The sequence below is a fragment of the Pristiophorus japonicus genome, chromosome 14, assembly GCF_044704955.1.
Source record: "Pristiophorus japonicus isolate sPriJap1 chromosome 14, sPriJap1.hap1, whole genome shotgun sequence".
NCBI lineage: Eukaryota > Metazoa > Chordata > Chondrichthyes > Pristiophoridae > Pristiophorus > Pristiophorus japonicus.
Genome location: NC_091990.1, coordinates 119,342,993 through 119,360,562, shown reverse-complemented (window position 1 = coordinate 119,360,562; position 17,570 = coordinate 119,342,993). Strand labels below are relative to the sequence as shown.

Genomic DNA, 17,570 nt, shown 5'->3' with positions numbered 1-17,570 from the left:
CTACACTTACTCCATTCTAAGTTAGTTTGGAGTAAGTTTTCGCTGCCTAAACTTGCAAAACAGGCGTAAGTGGCCGGACACGCCCCCTTTTGAAAAACAAATCTGTTCTAAAATGAAACTGTTCTAACTCACTAGAACTGGAGCAAACTAAATTGCAATTTCTAAGATACTCCATTCTAAACTAGTTGCTCCAAAAAAAAAGCAGCAACTCAGGCCGAAATTTGACACCTATGAGAGTACATTCACCACATGGACTATAGCTGTTCAAGAAGGCAGCTCAACATCACTTTCTCAAGGGCAATTGGGATAGGCAATAACACCCACATCCCAGGAACAAATAATTTTTAAAAACATGGTGATAGTGAATGGAAAATATATCACTCAGAGGCATCAGGTTCAACAAAATTTGGGGGGGCCCAGGCTTCAAAAGGGCATTGATAAACTGCAGAAGATGCTTATATATGCCAATTGTACAGATGTTCATGTTTTACATCCAAAACCTTAATAACAAGATTAAGAAACAGAATAAGGATCAAAACCAGTGAGTCTTGATTAAATGGTGAATGCAGTGTTGACATCTGCACAGGAAGTGCTGGGAGAAATCAATTCACTGATCTTGTCGTTATTTCAACTGTATATTAATTCAGCTGCAGCACATGACCAAGCTCAACAAATTCTCCCACCCAATTATCTGAGGCTAGCAAGTTAAAACCAGACACTGGAGTGGTAACATGCATTGTAATTCTATAAGTATTATAAAAAATGTTAAAGTAATTCTCCCAAGGCTCTTTTAATTTTAATGTCAGGTTGATCGCATCTGTAAAGCTCCATGATCAACCTCAAAAATTGTAACCCAAAACAGCTGAAATGGCTCCATAAAACAGTTTTTTACAAGTTTGCATTATGTGGCTACAACTACAGGATTAAGAGGTAGAAATACTGCAATAACTTAAGACTGGATTAGACTTTGCTCGCTGACCTACATTGGCTCCCTGTTCGGCAACATCTGTATTTTAAAAATTCTCATTCTTATTTTCGATTTGCTCCATGGCCTTGCCGCTTCCTATCTTTAGAAACTTCTCCAGCCCTACAACCCTCCAAGATCTCTATGCTCCTCCTATTCAGGCCACTTGTGCATTCTTGATTTAAAAAAATATATATAAATCACTCCACCACTGGCGGCCGGTCTTGCCTTCAGCTGTCTAGGTCCTAAGCTCTGGAATTCCCCTCTAAAATCTTCCGCCTCTCTCTCTTCCAAGATGTTCCTTAAAACCAATTCCTTTGATCAAGCTTTTGGTTATCTGACCTAACATTTCCTTATGTGGTGGTGGACCATTAATCAAGTAACGGGAGGAGGAGGCACCATGAATATCCCCATCCTCAATGATGGCAGAGCAGAGCACAGCAAAAGACAATGCTGAAGTGTTTGCAACCATCTTAAGCTAGAAGTGCCGAGTGGATGATCTATATCGGCCTCCTCCTGAGGTCACCACCATCACAAAAGTCAGTCTTCAGCCAATTCAATTCACTCCACGTGATATCAAGAATGGCTGAGTGCTCTAGATACAGCAAAGACAATGTGCCCCAACAACATCAGCTATCATGCTGAAGACTTGCGCTCCAGAACTAGCCGTGCCTCTAGCCAAGCTGTTCCAGTACAGCTACAACGCTGGCATCTATCTGACAATGTGGAAAACTGCCCTGGTATGTCCAGTCCACAAAAAGCAGGACAAATCCAAATCGGTAAGTTACCACCACAGCACACTCAATCATCAAAGTGATGGAAGGTGTTGTCGACAGTGCTATCAAGTGGCACTTGCTCACCGATGTCCAGTTTGGGTTCCGCCAGGACCACTCGGCTCCAGACCTCATTACAGCCTTGGGCCAAACATGGACAAAAGAGCTGAATTTCAGAGGTGACGCGAGAGTAACTGCCCTTGACATCAAGGCAGCATTTGACAGAGTGTGGCATCAAGGAGCCCTAGTAAAACTGAAGTCAGTGGGAAAACTCTCCATTGGCTGGAGGCAGACCTAGCACATAGGAAGATGGTTGTGGTGGTTGGAGATCAGTCATCACAGTCCCTGGACATCGCTGTCGGAGTTCCTCAGGGCAATGTCCTAGGCCCAACCAAGTTCATCTGCTTCATCAATGACCTTCCCTCCATCATAAGGTCAGAACTGTGGATGTTCGCTGATGATTGCAGTGTTCAGTGCCATTTGCTGCTACTCAAATAATGAAGCAGTCCATGCCCGCATGCAGCAAGACCTAGATGACATGTAGGTTTGGGCTGATAAATGGCAATGTAACATTCGCACCACACAAGTGCCAGGCAATGACTATCTCCAACAAGCGGGTCTAATCATCGCCCCATGACATTCAACAGCATTACCATCGCCAAATCCCCCACCATCAACATCCTGGGGGTCACCATTGACCAGAAACTTAACTGGACCAGCCATATATATATACTGTGGCAACAAGAGTTCAGATGCTAGGTATTCTGCCACGAGTGTCTCACCTGACCCCTCAAAGCCTTTCCACCATCTGCAAGGCACAAGTCAGGAGTGCGATAGAATACTCTCCACTTACCCAGGTGAGTGCAGCTTCAATAAGATCAGCCATTGATCTTATTGAATGGTGGTGCGTGCTCGAAGGGCAGAATGGCCTACTCCTGCACCTATTTTCTATGTTTCTCTGTTTTCTATAAACACTCAAGAAGCTCGACACCATCCAAGACAAAGCACCCCATCCACCACTTTCAACATTCACTACCTCCACTGTCGGCATACCCTGGCTGCAGTGTGCAGCATTTACAAGATGTCCAGCAGCAACTTGCCAAGGCTTCTTCAGCAGCACCTCCCAAACCCGTGACCTCTACCACCTAGAAAGACAAGGGCAGCAGGCGAATGGGAACACCACCACCTCCAAGTTCCCCTCCAAGTCACACACCATCCTGACTTGGAAATATATGCCGTTCCTTCAGCGTGCTGGGTCAAAATCCTGGAACTGTCTCCTTAACAGCAGAGAGTACCTTCACCACACGGACTGCAGTGGTTAAAAAAGGCGCTTCACCACCACCTTCTCAAGGGCAATTAGGGATGGATAATAAATCCTGGCCTTGCTAGTGACACCCACATCCCATGAACAAATAAAATATGGCTCTGTGCCAAATTTTGTTTGATAATGCTCCTATGGAACTCCTTGGGACATTTCACTATGTTAAAGGTGCTATATAAATGCAATTTATTATTGGATGATAAATGCTGCAATCCTGTCAACTCAAGAGCACAAATGGGAACATCCACAACTGTAAGAGTACAAAAAGTCACTCCCCATCCCAGTATTTTGCTAAATAAGTATGTCCTGCTACAAGGACTACGTGAAAGCAGTATTGTCTTGAAAGTCACTACCTAGTGTTTGTTTATTTTCTGACAAGGAACAGAATGCCATCAGGAAAATGAGATGTCAGACAGCGACGCCAATTTTCCAGAGAGGGGTGCCAGCTTAGAACTGTTTGGCGCAGGATCACAAACATAATTTGACACAGTTGTTGAAATTACAAAGGTTGTGAAACATACCACAGTGAGTTGACTAAGTGCTGAGAGACTTTCCATTTTCAACAGAAAGCAGTGGAAGCCTAAGAAACATCAGTGATTACACGGCTCACAACACATTACACTGTTGTCCATTTAAAATCAGCTTTAGTTCTTGCCCCAGTTTTCTATGACAAGAGTCCCACTGCACATATGAAATCAGTACCTTCACACTCGACAGTTAGCTGTTACAGGAGTATTTTTGTGACAATGACATAGATGGATTCTATGTTTTCCCGGAGGTGAGGCAGTTTACCGAACACCGTAATCCAGGACTGACCAAACTCCATTATCTGTTGGTCTCAATTAACAGCTTCCCACATTGCAGTAAATTCAGATGCGGATAGAGTCCATGAGGAGCTGGCCTTGAGACTGAGCCAGATATCCTGCTGCTGGTGAGCTGACCTTAGTCAGAGCAGCCGCTCTCCCATGGGAGGGAGGAAATATCACACACACCCGCCAAGGTTACACTGAAAGGATTGGAGAGGTTGCTTTCCTGCCCCTCAGTGTGGTACGGGGGTCGAAATATATGAAAAAAAAAAATTAGCTCTTTCACAAAACAGCTTCAACTAAAACACAAGTCTATCCCTACAGTGCTGTGAAACAAACATGAAATGTATTACAGTACCACCACGCTTATTATTGTTGCAAACAATTCAGGCAACGTCAGTGGCCATGCAGCTTAGAGAGAACATTGGTCTTAATCCTGTCTGGCTAATTATGGAGATACAAACAGAGAGGTAACTCACTATTGTACACCAGTATGAAATGACTGCGACCCTGACATCTCATTTCCACCAAACTGGCAGTAATTAACTCAATTATCCCAACACGAACAAATTAAAATGCATGCAATTAATGAACCATAGTCAGGCCGAGCTACACGCCTTACCTAATATCTTTGCGTTGGTAACATCCTCGAAGTAGTTTGGAAACCAAGTCCTCTAAGAAATCCCAGTTATCGACCAGCAATGCGTCTTCGAATTCCTGGAGTAACAAAAAACAAGCATTAATAAAAAATGACCAACAAATCTTTTTTACTTTCATCAGAAGTCAATTTTAGCCTAAATTAAAAAATATTTCAGGTAACTGGACAAGTAGTCCAAATATAAACCATTTTCTCCTGCTGGCTAGTAGGATGCTCTCCCAATCTCTTTTCCCCTCCCTTCCGTGGCAAAAGTCAAGATCTGCTCAAACTGCTTGTGGGGGAGACAGCCTGGATTTTCATTGTCACCTTCAGTTTACAGAAACCAGATTTATGCATCCATAAACTGGCTCCCAAGATATAATTAATATTTGTGAATAGTTAAAACAGCAGTCAGATATTCACTTCCAGTCTTCATTGTCACTTACTCATCAATTTTCTGGACAGGTCAGAGCTTGCCCGGGTTAATTCGTCTAGTACATTTTTCCCAGGTTTAAAAGCAAAGTGGATAAAACATATAATGTTTTCTTTAGATCCATAAAATACCTTAAGATACTTAAAGCTAACACCATATCAAATGTCCTGTGGCTCAGACAGCTTTGTACACCTTGTGACTGCACTTCGAGAATTCTAGAGAGATTCCCACGTGTTACACGCTCACACGAGACAAGGATATCTTCCAGAGATCAGTCAGCCAGAATGAGAATTAACTCTTACTAGAATTTATCCGACAGAACACAGCTACTGAAGAAAGAACAAAGAAGATTTACAGGATAGTACCAGAACTGAGAGATTACAGCTGTCGGGAAAGATTGAACAGGTTGGAGGACTTTTTTTCTTTAAAAAAAGAGAAGACCTGATAGAGGTCTTTAAAATTATGAATGGGTTGGACAAGGTCGATGTGGGGAGAATGTGTTCACTTGTGGGACAATCCATAGCCAGGGACCATAAACACAACTTAAAGGTGTATAAAATTATGAGTGGATTTGAAAGACCCAATTTCCCTTTGCAGAGGGGTCAACAATCTGGGGGCATAGATTTAAAGTAATTGGTAGGAGGTTTAGAGGAGATTCGAAGGGAAATTTATTTAGCCAGAGGGTGGTGGGGGTCTGGAACTCGTTGCCTGAAAGGGTGGTAGAGGCAGAAACCCTCACCACATTTAAAAAGTACTAGAATGTGCATGTGAAGTGCCGTAACCTACAGGACTATGGACCAAGAGCTGGAAAGTGGTATTAGGCTGGATAATTCTTTGTTGGCCGGCACGGACACGATGGGCTGAAATGGTCTCCTTCCATGCTGTAAATTTCTATGATTCTATGAGTTACTAATAAATACATTAGGAGAAATGTCTTTACTGTAGAAAGAAAGAGTGTAATTAGAATGTGGAACTCACTACCACAAGAAGTGTTTGAGTCGAATAGCTTACTTAGAAGCTTTCGAAGACAAGTACATGAGAGAAAAAGGGAATAGAAAGATATGCTGAAAGGCTGAAATGAGGTAGGTAGAATGGGAGGAGACTCATGTGGCGTATAAACAGCAGTACAGTCTAATTGGGCCGAGTGATCGGTTTCTGTGTTGTATATTCTATGTAACATTTTAAGAGTCATTATTGTAGGATTGGGCAGTTACTGTAAGGTAATAAATTCAACTTATGATATTCATTGATTTTAATAAGTATTGTAAATATAACGGGGATATTTTGTGTACACCATGACAACCAAGTGTACTGAGAAACCATGGGCCCAAGTTTCGGCCTCAGTTGCTCCTGATTTTTTGGAGCAACTGGTGCAGAACAGAGTATCTTAGAAATTCAAATTCTTGGCATTTAGTTTGCTTCAGTTCTAGTCAGTTAGAACAGTTTCACTTTGGATTTTTTTCAAAAGGGGACATGCAAAGTTTCGGCAGTGAAAACTTACTCCAAACTAACTTAGAATGGAGTAAGTGAAGATTTTTGTACGCACGAAAAAACCTTGTCCACACTTTAGAAAATCAGGCGTAAGGAATGGGGGGGGGGGGGGGGGGTTTAAAGGGAAGTTTACAAACATTAAACACTTCAGTTTTACAAATAAAGAGCCATCATCAATAATAAATGATAAAAACATCAATAAATCAACCAATAAATCAATCAAAAAAAATTAATAAGAAATAATTAAAAAAAAACATTTTCTACTTACCGACTGCAGCACCGGGAGCCCTCCAACAGCATGCTGGGATGCCCCCCCTCCAGTGTGTCTCTGTCAGTGTCTCTATCTCTCTGTCTGTCTGTGTCTCTCACTCTCTGTCTGTCAGTGTCTGTGTTTCTGACAGCGAGGGGAGGGGGAGGGATGGGGGGGGAGAGAAGGGGGGGGGGAAGGAGAAGGGGAAGGGGGGAAGGAGAGGGTAGGAGAAGGGGAAGGGGGGGGAAGGAGATGGGGGGGGGGGGGAAGGAGATGGGGGGGGGAAGGAGATGGGGGGGGGAAGGAGATGGGGGGGGGAAGGAGATGGGGGGGGGGAAGGAGATGGGGGGGGGGAAGGAGATGGGGGGGGGGGAAGGAGATGGGGGGGGGGGAAGGAGATGGGGGGGGGGGAAGGAGATGGGGGGGGGGGGAAGGAGATGGGGGGGGGGGAAGGAGATGGGGGGGGGAAGGAGATGGGGGGGGGAAGGAGATGGGGGGGGGGAAGGAGATGGGGGGGGGGAAGGAGATGGGGGGGGGAAGGAGATGGGGGGGGGGAAGGAGAAGGAGATGGGGAAGGAGGGGAAGGGGAAGGAGATGGGGGGGGGAAGGAGATGGGGGGGGGGGGGAAGGAGATGGGGGGGGGGGGAGGAGATGGGGGGGGGGGAAGGAGATGGGGGGGGGGGAAGGAGATGGGGGGGGGGAAGGAGATGGGGGGGGGGAAGGAGATTGGGGGGGGAAGGAGATGGGGGGGGGAAGGAGATGGGGGGGGGGAAGGAGATGGGGGGGGGAAGGAGATGGGGGGGGGAAGGAGATGGGGGGGGGGAAGGAGATGGGGGGGGGAAGGAGATGGGGGGGGGAAGGAGATGGGGGGGGGAAGGAGATGGGGGGGGGGGAAGGGGATGGGGGGGGGGAAGGAGATGGGGGGGGGGAAGGAGATGGGGGGGGGGAAGGAGATGGGGGGGGGGAAGGAGATGGGGGGGGAAGGAGAAGGAGATGGGGGGGGAAGGAGAAGGAGATGGGGGGGGGAAGGAGATGGGGGGGGGAAGGAGATGGGGGGGGAAGGAGATGGGGGGGGGAAGGAGATGGGGGGGAAAGGAGATGGGGGGGGAAAGGAGATGGGGGGGGAAGGAGATGGGGGGGGAAGGAGGGAAGGAGATGGAAGGAGAGAAGGAGATGGGGGGAGAGAAGGGGAAGGGGGGAGAGAAGGGGAAGGGGGGGAGAGAAGGGGAAGGGGGGGAGAGAAGGGGAAGGGGGGAGAGAAGGGGAAGGGGGGGGGAGAAAGGAGAAGGGGAAAGGAGAAAGGGGGGGGGAGGAGGGAAAGGGGAAGGGGGGGGAGAAAGGAGAAGGGGAAAGGAGAAAGGGGGGGGGAGGGAAAGGAGAAGGTAGGGGGCGGGAGGTTGAACGGACCGGGCCCAAGACTTCGGGCAGGGCCCGTCCCCAGCACCAGATTTACAGGTAGGTGGCATTGGGAGCGCGGTTCGGGGGCAGGGGGAGGGAGGTCAGGTTGGGTCCGGGGGGGGGGGGGGTCAGGAGGAAGCAGGAGCTGGGCGTGGGAGGCAGCCTTATGCACGCAGCCCCAGTGAGGCCATTCGGCCAGGGTTAGGGGCTGCGTGCTTCGGGCCCCTCCCACACAGTTTTGGGCACCTGGAGCTACTGCAAATGTGCGCCCACTGTAGCGCGCATGTGCAGTTATCCCGGCACTGTTTTCAGCGCAGGGACCTCGCTCTTCCCCCTACAGCTCATGCTGCACCGTGCCCTACTCCAGAGGACCAGCAAGGAGCCGGAGAATCTGTAAGTTTTTTTTTTAGGCGCACTTTGTGGCGCGAAAAAGGGGCATCCAGGTCGGGGCTGCGCCGTTCTAGGCACGGCCCGAAACTTGGGCCCCATGATCCCTGGATACTGGACATGTTTGCCCTCTAGCTTTCACTGTGTGGCCAAGGTTTAACTAGAGTTTGAAGTAGAAAGCCTCCTGCAAATGATCAGTTCCATCTCAGTTTTTACTGCTCTCCGTGTCATCCACTTATTTAACAATCTTAAGTTGGTTTCAGAATCCAGGTCATTTATGTAAATGAGAAACAAGGGTCCAAGTACTGACCCCATGTAGCTAGAATTGATCTAGAAAGAAAGGTAATGGCAAAAAAAGTATGTCAGCCTACAAAAGGGACAGGGCACATGGTTAATTATTTCCCCATGACCCATTTTGAGAGAAATTAAATCACACCGCCTAGTTATGCTATTGTATAATTAGATGCTGACCAGTCCATACACACTCCTGAACTGAACATGCTCCGACCACTAATGAGAGTGACTAGACAATAATGTACCCAATGTATCTGAGGCAGACCCAAAACCAGACGTCCCAAAGTGCTTTACAGCCTTTGAAGTGTATTCACTGTTGTAATGTGGGAAAAACAGCAGACAATTTGCCCACAGCAAGCTCCCACACACAGCAATGTAATAATGAGCAGACAATCTGTTTTAGTGATGTTGGTTGATAAATATTGGCCAAGACACCAGTGATAACTCCTCTGCTCTTCTTCGAAATAGTGCCACAGATCCACCCGAGTGGGCAGACAGGGTCTCAGGTTAACTTCTCATCTGAAAGACGGCACTGACAATACAGCCCTCCCTCAGTACTGCATTGGAGTGTCAGCCTAGATTTTGTGCTGAAGTCTCTGGAGTGGTACTTGAACCCACAACCTTCTGACTGAGAAGAGAGTGCTCCCAACTAAGCCACAGCTGGCACTATAACACAGGCTTATGGAAAATAATGGAATGAAAATGTCTGAGTAAGAATGTTGTTAAGTACATGCAAATTAGGAGATGTATGCAAACTTTAATACAAAACAGCTCTTCTATCATAGAGAGGATGGTGCCACCTCATCATAGGAACAGACCAATACCCATAGTGGTGTTTGGACCTGAAGATGTTACGCCCTGACGAATTGATGTGCCTCTTCAAAAAAAAAGTACTTCATTGGCCATAAAGCGCTTTGGGATATCCAGTGGTCGTGAAAGGCGCTATATAAAACCAAGTCTTTTTTTCGTCCAGTTACCGCAGTGTTATGAGAATATCCAGAAGATATAATCTGTTAACTGTAACACTGAGTGTGAGTGTGAGTGCTCAGCATGGACTCTTCAATATTAGCAAACTTGCACAGCAGACCAAGCATCACTGAGGAAATAAAAATCATTTTATTTTACATTCTCATTTACAAAAAGTAGTACAGGACATGAAATATTTATATAAAAGGCAACAAGCAGCATTTATATAGCACTTTTAACATAGTAAAATGTCACAAGGTGCTTCACGGGAGCATTATAAAACAAAATTTAACACCGAGCCACAGAAGAAGAAATTCAGGCAGGTGACCAAAAGCTTGGTCAAAGAGATAGGTTTTAAAGAACGGCATGAAGGAGCAGAGAGCGGTAGCGAGGCGGAGAAGTTTACAGAGGGAATTTCAGAGCTGAGGGCCTAAGCAGCTGAAGGCATGGCCACCAATGGTTGAGTGATTAAAATCAGGGATGCTCAAAATGCCAGAATCAGAGGAGCACAGCTATCTGGGGGAGGGGGGGGGGGTGTGGGGGGAGGGGGAAAGAAAGAGTTTGTGGGGCTGGAGAAGATTACAGAGATAGGAAAGGGTGGGCCATGGAGGGATTTGAAAACAAGGAAGAGCGTTTTAAAATCAAGGCATTGCTTAACCGAAGTCAGCGAACCCAGGAGTGATGGGCAAACAGGATTTGGTGCAAATTAGAGGATGGCCAGCCGAGTTTTGAATGACCTAAGTTTGCGCAGGATAGAATGAGTGGGCCAGCCAGGAGTACGCTGGAATAGTCAAGTCCAGAGGTAACAAAGGCATGGATGAGGATTTCAGCAGAGGGCAGAGACGGGCAATGTTACGGACATGAAAACAGGTGGTTTTAGTTATGACACGGATGTGTGGTCGGAAGTTCATTTCAGGGTCAAATATGACACCAAGGTTGCAAAGTGTCTGGTTCAGCCTCAGACAGATGTGAGGGAGAGGGATGGAGTCGGTGGCTACGGAACGGAGTTTGCGGTGGGGTCTGAAGAGAATGGCATCGGTCTTCCTGATATTTAGTTGGAGGAAATTTCTGCTCAAACAGTACTGGATATTGGACAAACACTGACAATTTAGAGACAGTGGAGGGGTCAAGAGAATTGGTGGTGAGGTAGAGCTAGGAGTCATCAGCGTGTATGTGGAAACAGACACTGTTTTTACATAGGATATACAGCACAGAAATAGGCCATTCGGCCCAACTAATCCGGTGCTTATGTGCCACTCGAGCCTCCTCCCATCTTTCCTCATCTAACTCAATCAGCATAACCCTCTATTCCCTTCTCCCTCAATTGCTTATCTAACCACCCCTTAAATGCATCTATTCCAATCACTTCAACTACCCCCTGTGGTACCTAGTTCTACATTATCATCACTCTCTGGGTAAAGAAGTTTTTTCTGAATTTCCCATTTTATTTCTTGGTGACTATGGCTTCTAGTTATGCTCGTCCCACAAGTGAAAACACTCTCTGTATCTGCTCTATCAAAACCTTTCATAATTTGAAAGAGCTCTATTGGATCACCCCTCAGCCTTCTCTTTTCAAGGGGAAAGAGACCCTGCCTGTTCATCCTTTTCCGATAGGTGTACCCTTGCATTTCTGGTATTATCCTTGCAAACCATCTCTGCACCTTCTCCAGTGCCTCTATATCCCTTTTTATAATATGGTGACCAGAATTGCACAATACTCCAAACGTGGTCTAACCAAGATTTGATATAAGGTTAGCATAACTTCCCTACTTTTCAATTCTATCCCTCTAGAAATAAACCCTAGTGCTTGGTTTGCTTTTTTATGGCCTTGTTAACCTGTGTCGATACATTTAGTGATCTGTGTGCTTGTACTGCGAGATTCCCTTGTTCTCTACCTCATTTAGATTCTTATTTTCCAAGTAATAAAAGTGACCTCTTTATTTTTCTCACCAAAATGTAATATCTCACATTTGTGTGTTGAACTTCATTTGCCAAATTATATGCAAGTTTATTAATATCTTCTTGTAATTTAGTGCAGTCTCCTCGGTATTGGCTATTCCCCAAATTTGGTGATGTGCGCAAATTTAGAAATTATGTTTTTGATTTCAAAGTCTAATATGTTAATATAAATTGTGAACAAGTGGTCCCAGCACTGATCCTTGTGAAAACACCACTTCCCACCATCTGCCCCTCTGAACAAGCTCTCCTTTACCCCTACTCTCTGCTTTCTGTCTTCAAGCCAGCTAGCTATCCAATCTGCTTGTCCCCGGACTCCACATTCCCTGACCTTGTTCATTAGTCTATTATGTGGTACTTTATCGAAGGACTTTTGAAAATCTAGATAAATTACATCTACTGCATTACCCATGTTTATTTTCTGTTACCTCTTCAAAAAATTCAATGAGGTTGGTCAAGCAAGACTTTCCCTTTTGAAATCCACACTGACCATTTAGTACTATATTTTTGGTTTCTAAATGTTTTTCCATTTGCTCCTTTAGTTGGTATTCCATTATTTTTCCCTACCACCAATGTTAAGCTGACTGGCCTATAGTTCCCTGCATATGTTCTATCTCCTTTCTTAAATATAGGTATTACGTTAGCTATTCGGCAGTCCTCTGGCACTACACCTTTTTCTAAAGAATTATAAAATATGTGTAGTAAAGCCTGTGCTATCTCTTCCCTAGATTCTTTTAAACTGTGCGGATGTAATCCGTCCAGACCAGAGGTTTTATCCTCAGTTTCCATTTGTTTATTTAGTATATCTCATTTTATTTTAAATGAAGTTAACTCATTACTAATCTCATCATTCAATGTTCTATCTCTGGATGATGTCGCCGAGGGGCAGCATGTAGGTAAGAAATAGGAGGGGGCCAAGGATAGATCCTTGGAGGACACCAGAGGTAATGATGCGGGACTAGGAAGCGAAGTCATTGCAGGTGATTCTTTGGCTATGATTAGATAGACAAGAATGGAACCAGGCGAGTGCAGTCCCACTTTGCTGGACGACAGTGGAAAGGCATTGGAGGAGCGAGGGGTCAACCGTGTCAAAGGCTGCAGACATGTCGAGAAGGATAGTTTACCTTTGTTGTTTCACAGTGTAGCCACTAGAATAAATTACATATTTCACAACTTTAAACCGTATTTTTGTGAAAACCATGAAACTTGGAATTGGGGAAAGAAGAGCTCGTGTTTCTGACTGACATCTCTACACATCAGTGAGAGGTCTCAATGTAGAATATTATGGACTTGATGTGTCAGTTCATGTAAGAGACACGAGTTTTACCTTCGATCATAACTCCAGTATTTTAACTAAGAATGTAAAATCACAACCCTCCTCCGTGCCAAGTGAGATGTGTAAGACACCAACTGAATGATGTCAGTGACACCATCTGTTAGCATCAATGCTGCCAGGTAACTGAAAAACTTGCCACAGCACAAGTTTCATCATAGTGATTGACTGTTCGGGGCTGGCACAAAGGCCCCAGTTGACACCAGTGTATAATCTACATCTGCGCTGAATTTAGTAATATCAAAGTAATAGTAGGAACAGCGGGGGGGAAACAAAATCTAAACTCCTGCGCCCTGTCCTAGCACAGCCAGTTGATTTGATCTCAAGGTACAGGCACTGCTAACAAGCTGTGACCAAACTGAAAGCTCACAGCTCACCAGAGAAGCTCTGCTGCATTGTGACCTATTTTCCTGTTAAAAGTTCTTATCCAGCGCATTCCAATGACGAATGAGCACATTTTACTGCACGATTGTTTAAATGCACTGATACTTCTGGTCAGAGTGGTGTGGTACATTCTTTCCATACAAACAGGAAGCTCGACTTAGGATTTAGGCAATTTGACTCATCAGCAAATATTGTGGCAGAAATGTTAGTTTAATCTGCAAAATGTATTGGCAACTAAAACAAGTCTATTCGAACGAGCGCATTTATGACTGAATTAACAGTTAAAATAGTAATTTAAAAAAAACTATATGATTGCTTTTAAATGGCACCAGTGTCAACATCGTAATGTTGTGCAATTTCCTTCTTGTGTAATACTCTTTCGTGTTTGGTATACATTTAGGCCACACGCCATCAATTAAAATTAGATTTTTTTCTTTAAAAACAGGCACAGCATACATGCAATTTAATTTGGGAACATCAATAAAGAAGAAAAAGACATGCACATAGGACACCCCAAAGCGTTTTACAGCCAATGAAGTACTGTTCGAAGTGTAGTCACTGTTGTAATGTAGGAAATCCGGCAGTCAATTTGCACACAGCAAGCTACCACAAACAGGATTGTGATAATGAACAGATAATCAGTTTTTCTTAATGATGTTGATCGAGGGAAAAATATTGGCCAGGAGACCGGGGAGAACTCTTCTTCAAAACAATGCAATGGGATCTTTTACGTCGACATCAGAGAGCAGACTCATCCATCTCATCCGAAAGACAGCACTTCCAATAGTGAAGCACTCCCTCACTGGAGTGTCAGTCTGGATTTTGTGCTCATGTCTCTGGAGTGAAACTTCAACGTAGAACCTTCTGACTCAGAGGAGACAGTACTACCCACTGAGCCATGGCCAACACAATGACAGACCCATAACCACAGTCTTCACTTTGGTGCTTTGCGGCTCCAAATGCCTTCTGCAAAGTCTCAGTTTGGAAGGACAAAAATCAATAATTGTCCAGTTGGGCGTATTTCCACAGCTAATGAAAGCTTAACACAGCCGTTTAATTTGAGAAATCCTAGCAACAACACTACAGCATTATCTTATACCACCTGTGGCCTCTGTTCACTCATAATACGGCCCCAGAGGGAATACTGCCCCATAGAGAATACAGCCGTCACCCTTCATCAAACTCCTGTTCGTGTGAACTAGTTTCATACATGCGGTCTTTAAATCAGTGATTAATATGTCCCGCAAGTAGTGCCTGCATCGTGCAAATATACACATCCACCGCCCACTCCAAAATCTGTCAAAAACAATGATGCAACTGCGATCACACGAAGCAAATTAAACCCCGACTGCCCCCGCACTCAGATACGTAATTGTAACCTGCTGATTCCAACTAGACATAGATGCACCGCATCCTCCAGACCTCTACATAGAATGCAGGTTCCAAATGGCATTGTAAACTAGCCAAATTTCAAGGTATTTAAAAATATTACTAATTACAGACTGCAGGGTTAGGTCTTTTGTGGAAAATAATGACAACAGCTGAAACCTCATTGACTAGAACCTGAAGCACTTAACGTTATGCAGCCTGACCAGCACCACTCAGCAGTTCGATTTCCATAAACCACTAGCCTCCAGTGTTCATTTTAAACTCTCAGAATCTTACAAAACAGGAGACCATATGGCCCATCGTGTCTCTGGCGGATCTTTGAAAGAGCTATCCAATTAGTCCCATTCTCCTGCTCTTTCCCCACAAACCTGCAATTTTTTCTTTTTCATATATCCAGTTCTCTTTTGAAAATTAGAGTGAATTCCATATCATAACTCACTGCAGCAAAATTTCTCATCTCCCCCTCCGGTTCTTTTTGACAATCATCTTTAATTTCATAACTCACCCACCGGTGAAAACTGTTTCACCTTATTTACACTATCCAAATAGGCTGCCACATTTCCTACATTACAACAGTGACTATACTTCAAAAGTACTTAATTGGCTGTAAAGATGGGATGTCCTGAGGTGGTGAAGGCACTATATAAATGCAAGTCTTTCTTTCTAAACCCCTCATAATTTTAGACATCTCTATTAAATTTCCTCATAAGCTTTTCTGCTCTAAAGCGCAGCTTCTCTAGTATCTCAACATAACTAAAATTCCACATCTCTGGTAAATCTCCTTCACGCCCTCTCCAAGGCCCAACTGTTGAAAGAACATGGTATCAGTACCTGTACTAGCACCTGCACCATTCAGGATTTAAGAATACCATCATCATCCTGTGATTTGCTTTCCCCAAAAACCACTGCTCTCCTCTGCGCATCACACAAGGCATTCCAATCCTACTCTCTCGGAATGCCATCAAGATTTCGTCCTCGATTACTCATTATAATATGGCAAAAACCTCAGAACCCTTATAATGATCTAAATGCTGCAAATATAAAATATGCAATACATACACAATCTGTAAACAGAAGCTATTAATCGTAAAGACTATGCTGACTCAGGCATCCAACATAAAGCAGCTGCAATTGTTTTGAATAGTTTCATACATTTAAAAAAATCATTCAGAGAGACATTATGGGAGACATGATGTATAGCCAGTGCCAAGCTGAATATCACTGAACCAGCCCCACTTTTATAGAATTATTTGTTTTGCAAGACAGATATTAAACAAACGTGTCTGCTAACCCCAATGGCACTTGTACAGCACACTAATGTTGCAGAGAACTGAAATCATCACAAGGTCACTTTTAAAGGCAACCTCTAAATAGGATATGGTCATAAAGCAGTTAGAACATAAGTAGGAGCAGGATTAGGTCATACAGCCTCCGAGCCTGCCCAGCCATTTAATAAGATCATGGCTGATCTTCGACCTTAACTGCACTTTCCCACCCAATCCCCATATCCCTCAATTCCCCTCGAGTCCAAATATTTATCTACCTCAGCCTTGAATATACTCAATGGTTGTAACACTGGACTAGTAACCCACAGGTGGAGTGTTCTAATCCCATGGCAAATCATAAGATTTAATTAAAATAACATTCAATAAAATCTGGTAATCTGTGGGCATCCAAATACAAATGAATCAGGTAATGTCTGTGTTAAAGGTGGGGGGGGGGGGGGCAGGAGGAGGAGGATTTAAATTTCAAGCAATTTATCTAGATGCTGAGTCATCTAGTATTGAAGGCCGGACAGCCAAAAGATTTGTAGATATCATAAATTATTGTTAGAGAAAACTATAGGTAATTGAGTACTTGATTTAGTTCTTAATACTGTTTTAATATTGCAGTACCAAATCTCCATCTGGGGAAACACCTGGGCAACAGTGACTACAAAGGTGCTCGCCGCTCATTGCACTTAGAGCTACCCGCAGACTTTGTGGGCTTTTGCGCGGCATCTTAGTTATGGGGAGTCCGCTCCAGCGCGGCGCCCTTTACAGGGGATCTTGGACCTGTGTGAACAGAACAAGCAACAGTGCGCCTCTTCAACCAGATTGAATTCTCCTTGCTGAGACACACAGAGTCTAAGTCAGCCAAACCAAAGTTTCTGAAAATGTTATGCTAGTTCCAGATTTCGAGAGCGCTGGATTTTCCAAGATGGCAGAGGATTTGGGTGGGAATATCACCTGTACAGCAGAAAAATTTAACACCTTTAAAACTCTCCTCATGCAAAAGGTTATGTGTGAAGGGCATGTATGTAGTTATACTAGAAGGCCTTTGTAAGAAGACAAAGTAACTGTTTTGCCTATTACTATTTAAAAAGTGGTAGTTATACTTTTAACAACTTTTCCTCTCGAATTTGTTTAACTTTGCGATTATAAGAAGTACTGCAAACCTTATTTACAATTTTCTCTGACAATTAGGAAAAAAACTCAAAAAAGTGGATTATATATAAATTCGTTTGTTGAATGTTGGAAGTGAAAATTCATTTGATGCCAATTTTTCTTCATCACCAAAAAGGAACAATTTTCTTGGGGGTGGAGGAGGGGTGTTGGAGAAGAGATGCAGAGCTACTTGAAGTACAGAAATATGCAATCTTTTGGTGAGTGTAACATGTCATTTGTTACTTTGGTTATCATTTCTAACAGTGGTGTGTTACTCTTTGAACTGTGTATTTGGGCGGTAAGCAGACAGACATGAGTCAGATTGTTTGGCCCGGAGAATAGTTCTGACTGTTGGGCCACAG

The 17,570-nt window shown here is 44.2% G+C and overlaps 1 protein-coding gene across 2 annotated transcripts in view; it reads right to left on the bottom strand.

The window, feature by feature from the left end:
* LOC139280069 (chromatin remodeling regulator CECR2-like) overlaps positions 1–17,570 on the bottom strand; it is a 93,114-nt gene that overhangs the window by 57,056 nt on the left and 18,488 nt on the right. For both annotated transcript variants that reach the window (XM_070899555.1, XM_070899556.1), the window contains exon 2: positions 4,487–4,581. In XM_070899555.1, coding sequence (XP_070755656.1) covers positions 4,487–4,581 — 95 coding nt within the window. The remainder of the gene's footprint in view (positions 1–4,486; positions 4,582–17,570) is intronic.